At 43.5% G+C, this 7,363-nt stretch overlaps 1 protein-coding gene across 1 annotated transcript; it reads right to left on the minus strand.

The window, feature by feature from the left end:
* Nucleotides 1–210: 210 nt before the first annotated feature.
* Nucleotides 211–3,106, minus strand: cebpa (CCAAT enhancer binding protein alpha). The gene has a single exon (XM_074665661.1). The coding sequence runs from the start codon at nucleotides 2,896–2,898 to the stop codon at nucleotides 2,011–2,013; it is 888 nt and encodes a 295-aa protein (XP_074521762.1). The 5' UTR covers nucleotides 2,899–3,106; the 3' UTR covers nucleotides 211–2,010.
* Nucleotides 3,107–7,363: the final 4,257 nt, after the last annotated feature.

Consider the following 7,363-nt stretch of genomic DNA (forward strand, 5'->3'; position numbering starts at 1 on the left):
TTTTCTGTTTTCTGAATCCTCAAACTTAAAGTTATATAACATGCCTGAAAAGTCTGTGATGCTTTATCTGCAGACCGACAGTTCTGTGAGCGCCCCCTGTTGAAATCACAGTGAATAAAAAAATAACTGACTGACTCTTCTGACCTAGATGTCAAAGTGACTCACTCATCCTCCAACAAGGTAAAAATAAACACACCAAACTCAACAGACTCAGATAAAACAAGCTCTTTTATTATAATAATTCAGATTTTTTGGCATTTTATATATATATATTTATTTATATATATATTTATATATAGGCTTATTTTACAATTGAGACGTTATCTTTGACATAAACACATCAGTTTGTATAAAAAGTGCTTCCTTTGTCCTCGCCAATTGTCATCTTTAAACTCTGCAGAGCGATGACGAGCAGACCAGCGAGAGGTCAAAGGTCATCTCAGAGGATCAGAAGGCACTGTGTGTGTGTGTGTGTGTGTGTGTGTGTGTGTGTGTGTGTGTGTGTGTGTGTGTGTGTGTGTGTGTGTGTGTGTGTGTGTAAAAGAGGAAGAGACAAGTTGCATAGAAACCCTTTTCACATTTTGTTTTAGTTTGTTTTTCAAAAATCAGCAACACATGAAAAATTTTCAGCTCTGTGCAGATAGTGCATACGAGAGGAAAAAGCTGCTCTTCTTGTCGCCTTTTCTGGAGAAAAACACACATCTCAGTCTGCCGAGTCTGCAAGGATTGAAATATCTGTAGAGCATTTTTTCTTTGAATAATTTTAAACTTTTAAAATCATCAGAATCAGCAAAGAGCAGGCTGGAGATGGTTGTTTTTCAGTGAGGCAGCGAGAGACAGAAGCAGGTACCACAGTTTGAATTCCAGTCTTCGCTTTTTGATTGTTTTAAAATTATCACTTTGGTTTCTTTTTATCAATAGATGCAGATTTGGTGGATTATTTAGAATCTTTTCTATTAATGCAAAATAAATCTTTCCTGCAGGTGGAGAGAAGCTGCTTTGCTCTGAGCGGGAGAGGATGTCGCTTTGCGTGGTGTCCAAATGCAAAAGTTTGAGATGCATTTTACCAAATGTGGTGCTGCAGAGCTTTGAAACCTTAAATTTGTTTGAGTGCATGGAAAAAAATACAAGCATGGTGTCAGGATTGTGAAGCAGCTCAGATGTTTGACTGAAGTTTGCAGAGAATCTGTCCTAAAGCTGCACAGCCAACGCTCAGCGTATACCATCATGAAGTATGGAAATCCTCATTTACATCATTAAAAAACATCAGAGCTCAGTCAGGAGGAGCAACAGAAGAAAAATTGAGCTTTAACATTGAAACACAGCTCAGCCTAAACGCAAGCAGCGTGCACTTTCCTCTACAGAGACACAGGTGAGCATGGAGATGTACAAAACAACAGAATTACATGCACAACAAGCTGATTCTGTATCATCTCCACCATGCCCTACCTTAGCTGCACTGATATGTGAGTAGAGTGTGTCGTGCACACAGTGTGTACAGGGAATAATAAGGCACAGAAACAACCAGTCCTCTGTTGTGTGGATCTGCAGGGGAACGAGCTTATCGGCTTTTGCACAAAAGTTTTAAAAGGCACATGAACACTGCAAAAAAAAAGGGAAAAAGAAAATAGGAGAAATACACTTTAGAACAAAGTCTTTGACAAAGTCCACAAAGTCTGATTTTCTCCACGAGTTCACCTGCTTCCAGTTAGTGAGAATGCTCCAGAAACTATCAGAGGCTTTGAAATCTTTAAATATGTTAAAAGTTTTTCAGTCTGCAGGGTGGAGGATTTTCACCTCCTCTGGGTGATTTAAAGAGAAAGTTTCAGACTCCATGAAAGTCAAACTGATCTGTCAGATAGTTTTTTGTTTTTGCAGTGAACACATCAGCTGCCTGTCTCTCCTTTCAGCTCTCAGTCCGTCCGAACACACCTCGAACTGTGTGTGTGATTAAATCCAGCAGTATACCAGTCCACGTCCAGTCTGGTCCCACTCCGCTCCAGGAGTCTCTCAGCTGCCCATGGGTTTGAAGGATCCGTCCGGCAGCTGCCTGAAGATGCCCCGTAACGTGTCCAGCTCGCGGGTCAGGTGCTCCACCCTCCGCCTCAGTCTGTCATTGTCGGTGGACAGCTCCACCACCTTCTGCTGCGTCTCCATGTTGCGCATCTTGGCTTTGTCCCTGCTTTTACGCACGGCCACATTGTTGCGCTCGCGCCTCAGCCGGTACTCCGGGCTGCTTTTGTCCACGTTCTTTTTGGACTTCCCGCCGACTCTCTGGTGGTCCAGGAGCTTCATGCCGCCCTGCTGCGCGTGCTGGTGCGGGTGTTGGTGGTGGTGGTGGTGCTGGTGCGGGCTGGGCACAGGAGTCGGCGGAGGGGTCGGGTGACCCGGCTGGAGATGCATGGTGGTCTGCGCGCAGTGCGCAATCTGGTACTGCAGGTGCGGCTGCTGGGCATGCTGGGAGTACTGCTGGGCGTGCGGGTGGTGGTAGGTTGGGGGCATACCTGTGTTCATGTCCTCATCGTCCCGGGGTTCCTGCTTGATGGGCACGGGTCTGATGCGCTGCGGGTTGTGCTCGTAGAGCGGCTCCAGCTTAGACTCCATGAAGTTAGACATGTAGAGCTGCTGGGGCCCCGGGCCGCAGGGCACCGAGTCGTACTCCCCGTTCATCATCTTGAGCTTCTCCTGCCGGGAGCTGTGGTGGAACAGGTCTGCCAGGAAGTCGTCGTTGAAAGCAGAAGGGTCGATGTAAGCGCTCAGGTCGATGGAGGTCTCGTTGTCTCCGATCTCACCACCGAGGTCCGCCGGGTCTCTGTAGCCGGGGTTGGGCTGCTGTCCGTGGTTCAGGCTGCTCATCAGTGGCCGGGGCGCGACCTCGTACAGGTTAGAGAGCTCCATGGAGAATCTAAACCCGGGCAGGCATGGCGAGGAGCTCCGGGAATCCAGTTTGGAGAGAGTCAGAAAAAAGTGTGAGGTCCTCAGGTGAGAGGGGGGGTCAGAAACCTGCACACATGCACTGGACGCTGCGCTTCAGCTCGTGAGGGTGGATCAGGTTCGAGTCTGAGACAGAGGAGAGCGTGTTCGAGCGGCAGGCTGTCGGTCTGATTCCTCCTGCTCAGTAAACTCTGAGAGCTGTCAAAGTGGGGTTATATAGAAGGAGGAGGAGGGAGGAGTGGGCGGGCGCACACACTCAGACACACGCACTCTCTCTCACTGTTACACACACACACACACTCTCTTACACACACACAGTCCTGGATTTAACCCACTGTCAACATTTTGCAGAGGCAAACTGAAATTAAATGTTAATTACTCTCAGTGTTCAGCCCCTCAGAAGGAGCTCTGCTTGGAGAGAGACGTAAAAGAGACGAGTCTGAGGCCATGGAGCCAAAGCCAGCGCAACAAACAGCACAAATTAAATGCACAACACATCAATTTTTATACATCTCCAGCTAAATTCACTTTACATCACGTCAATGTGACAGATAAGTAAGAAAATGTGCGTTAAACTGAGAGTTTGCTGTGCGCGCTGCAGGATTTTACACCAACAAAGTCAAATGCGCCTTGTGCGTAATATTCATCTGAGAAAGCTGTGAGTTAGTGTATGTGTGAGAGAGAGGGTGTGTGTGTGTGCCTTGAGGCGCAGAGACATTAATCTGACAGGTTTGGTGTTATCTTCACAGCGGCATCGATCAAAGCCTGCAGGTTATCACTTTATGAGTCTTTAAAGTGTTGGATCACCGAGAGATGAGCTCTGACGGATTCAACTGAAGCTGCTTTTCTGTTCATACATTACTTTTCATTCATTGTTAAAAAGGAAACAAATTAAAAAGGAGTGGATTTTGTTTGTATTTGGGATGCCTTTGTGTCATTTTCCACGTTTTGAACAAATTAATTCATCAAAATGTGGTTCTTTTAAAAGATGTGATTCAGTTAGGTATCAGAGAGCGTGACTCTCCTGGTGTTCCTGCGCCCCTCTAGAGGAGCCGGTTGGAGATTTTAACTGACTGATCCTAGGTCTGACAGCGCACACATGGAGCAGATATGGAGTGGGGGTGTCAGGGGTAAGAAGGTTCACATCGGTGCTGTGAGGTGACTCAGTCTGAGCTGCTGAGGCTGAACAAACGGCCTGGCGCGCCCCCTGTTGGCTGGATACAGTCACGGCGGAGCTGAGCCGTTTTCTCAGACACGATTATTTCTTGTCTGAATGAATTTATCAAGTTTCATTCACCCTTTGGTTCTATTTTAGTCTTTATGAGAAAAAAAATAAATAAAAATCTCCTTTTTTCTTTTCTTTTTTTTTGGAAACTGAAAAAGAAATGCACCAAATAAAGAATGATACGGAAATTAAAAGGGGCTTCCAAGGTTGTCAAGGCTTTTCAAGTTAATGTGGTCCTTGAAAGAGAAAGTGCACCACTAAAGCTTTTGGATTCTGAAGCAGAGTCTTCATGTGGATGCTCTTATTCCACAATTCAGAGCTCAGTAGAAAAAGAGAAAAGCAGCTGAAAGAAGTTGCAGTGGCACCTGAAGAGGTTCTTGACGCCCAGAGAGAGATTTAAGGGCTAATTTGTGAAGATCCTGAAGATTTTGGGACCCCAAAGAGAGTCTTGTTCTTCAAGAAAGGTCCAGTTTGGAGGATTCTGGAGCAGTGGTGTGCACAGGAGGAGGGCAAGGGGGCAGTGGCCCAGTGGTCGAAAAAGGCACACAAAAGCGCCCTCTACGGGGAGCCACTATGCATGCTAAGGTGCCCTGGAAAACATGTGAAAAAGTGGAAAAAGTTTAGGAGTCAAATAGATGTGTTGGTGGCCAGACAGGAAGCTGTAATAATCCATAAGGACGTGCAGAGATCAATTAAAGGTTTTGTTTGAAAAATCCTGGAGATCATCTACTCCATTTAAGATGTCACTGAAGTAGTCTGAAGGGTTGCTTGAGAATATTTATTTTCTTTAAATGTGTTTCAAAAGTCTTTGCACAGCTTTCAAGACTCAAAAATTGGACGAGTAATCGAAGAGGTTTTTAATCAGCCATACAGATTAGGTTATCTGGGTCCTTGAAAAGTTCATGCAGTCTTATTAGGAAGGTGTTGGGGTCAAGTTTGAGATTTATTTGCTCAATAAAATTTCTTTCTTTGCATCCTTGAGAAGTGTCTGGAGATCTAAGGATTTTCCAGGATAGTCTGGACATCTATGTGGTTAAATAAGAGGGAGTTAATGGTCCTTGAGAGGAGTAAAAAGGCCCTGGAAAGAATGAAGTTATTCTTCAACAAAACAGGTGGAGTCAAAAATGTTTTTCATGAATGAGGGAGAGGTCAGGATCCTTACGGAGATCCTGGAAGGTTGTAAAAAGATGGCTGAAGAAGCTCCTGGACCCCTTGTGAAAGTCTTGGCCATCCTTAGAAAGGTTCCTGGAGTTTTTGAAGATGTTCTAAGGGTCTTGAAGTAGTATCACTAAGAATAAAAAGGTTAAACAGGCTACAGCTCGAATAGACCTCAGAGAGTTTTGAGGGGTTTGGGATTCTTGTATAAGTTTAAGGTGTCTGACAATTTTCAAAATTGGCACTTGAGGATTTTCTATGAATTCTTTAGATAATTTTCAGGATCATCTCTACTCAGAAGGATCCAGAAACCACTGAAAAGGATCCAGGAACCACTGAAAGGGATCAAGGAACCACTGAAAAGGATCCAGTTCCCACTGAGCGTTTATTCATCTTACTGAGCACATGTGTTGGTCAGCTGGAGAGGTCAAAGTGCAGGTCTTTTGTTTGTTTTTATCAGATATTCAGTGGAGTCAAGGATGGTTTAAAAGTCTTTGAGAATATTCCAGGAATCCTTGGGTTGGTAATTTTGTCCCATATGGATCCTGTAGTTCTTAAGGGGGCTTGGTTTGTTGGTCCTAAAGAAGGTTCTGGGTGTCATGGACTGTTTCAAGGATTGTGTACCAGGGTCTGACCTTGAGGGCTGTGGAAATACTGTTTTTATTGAAGGGGACTTCAGGGGTGTTTAAGGAGAACCAAGAGGTCCTTGAGGAGTTCCCATCTGTCTCTTAAGGAGTGTTTGAAAGCCTGAAGAGCCACAGAGAAAGTTCAAGTGCAGGTTGGGGAGTTTTTGTAGTTTCAGGATGATGTTTGAGAAAAGTATGAGGAGGGGAGTCTTAAGGAAACAGATCAGTGAGGAGGCTCATGACTCAAAATCAGAAAAACACACAACGACTGTGGATCTGTGGGAAAGTTCAGAGGTTCTAGAAACTCCTATTCAAGTTGTTTTCAACTCAGAAAAAGAGGTTTAAAGCTACATCAAGATACAAGGCATCTTGAAGAGCCAGTGGGTGAATCCTGAAACCTGATTGGCCAACCCAAAAGAATAAATCCTGATTGGCTATCTTGACTTATAAGAGGCTGGTCTTAAGTTACATTCAGCTATTCAGGCTGTGCTGTAACAGGCTGGATGTGGATGTCTCTGAATTTAAATGTGGAATTATTTTCTTTGGTTTGTTTTTAACCTTTACTCCTGACTCTGAACATCAGTCTTTATGAGTCCATGTCACAGTTTCATTTAATTTTTTATTTCATTTAAGGAGCAAGTTCCTGAGCTTCTTAAAGAAAATACTTCTATCAGTTTGAATTTGTAAGAAAAAAAATCCTTTAAAATGCATCTGTTACTTCAACTACTAACTAAAAGGAACATCAGTTTCAATGGGCTCTCCATGCTAAAATAAAAAAAGAAACATGATTTCACCCTTTATTCATTTCTGGGCTCCTTACCAATCCTGAAGCGTCCCCATGGAGGAATTTCTAAAAGCTCTGTTTTTCTCTGTACAACATAAAGCTTAATAGAAATGAGTTTTCTGTTCAGATCTAATATAAAATGGAGAAAAAGTTTTTTGTAATTTTTTTTTTTTTTTTTTTTTTTTAACACCTCATGGGACGGTGTTTTAATTAAACAATTAAAACAGGAAGTGGTAATTTATGTTATGATTTCATATGATGTATAAAAAACGAGTGTGTTGTATTAATCTATCACCCTTAGTACAGACTGGACTGTCAGCACTGAAATGGTTTGACTTGGCACTCAGTGGGTGGATGACTCAGACCGGGCGTGTTGACCTTTGACTTCTCTGACGGAGCACACAGCAGTCTGTTCATAATAAATCCCGCCTTTGTTGACTTTTTATATGTACCTCACTTTGTCCTCTTACACAATACAACTCCTATTTTAATGAAGTTGAATTATAACTATTATGATTTCATTCACGTATTGTTTAGTGCGCGTATATAAGTTTTATCCCTGTCAGCCTTTGAGCGATACAGAGCAGTTAAAGCTCCTGTCATCGTGTGCTGACTCACAGGTTCAGTATTTGAATGAGT

This window comes from Halichoeres trimaculatus, unplaced genomic scaffold (genome assembly GCF_033239565.1).
Source record: "Halichoeres trimaculatus isolate MK-OKI-2021-1 unplaced genomic scaffold, fHalTri1.1 fHalTri1_scaffold_3, whole genome shotgun sequence".
Classification (NCBI taxonomy): domain Eukaryota; kingdom Metazoa; phylum Chordata; class Actinopteri; order Labriformes; family Labridae; genus Halichoeres; species Halichoeres trimaculatus.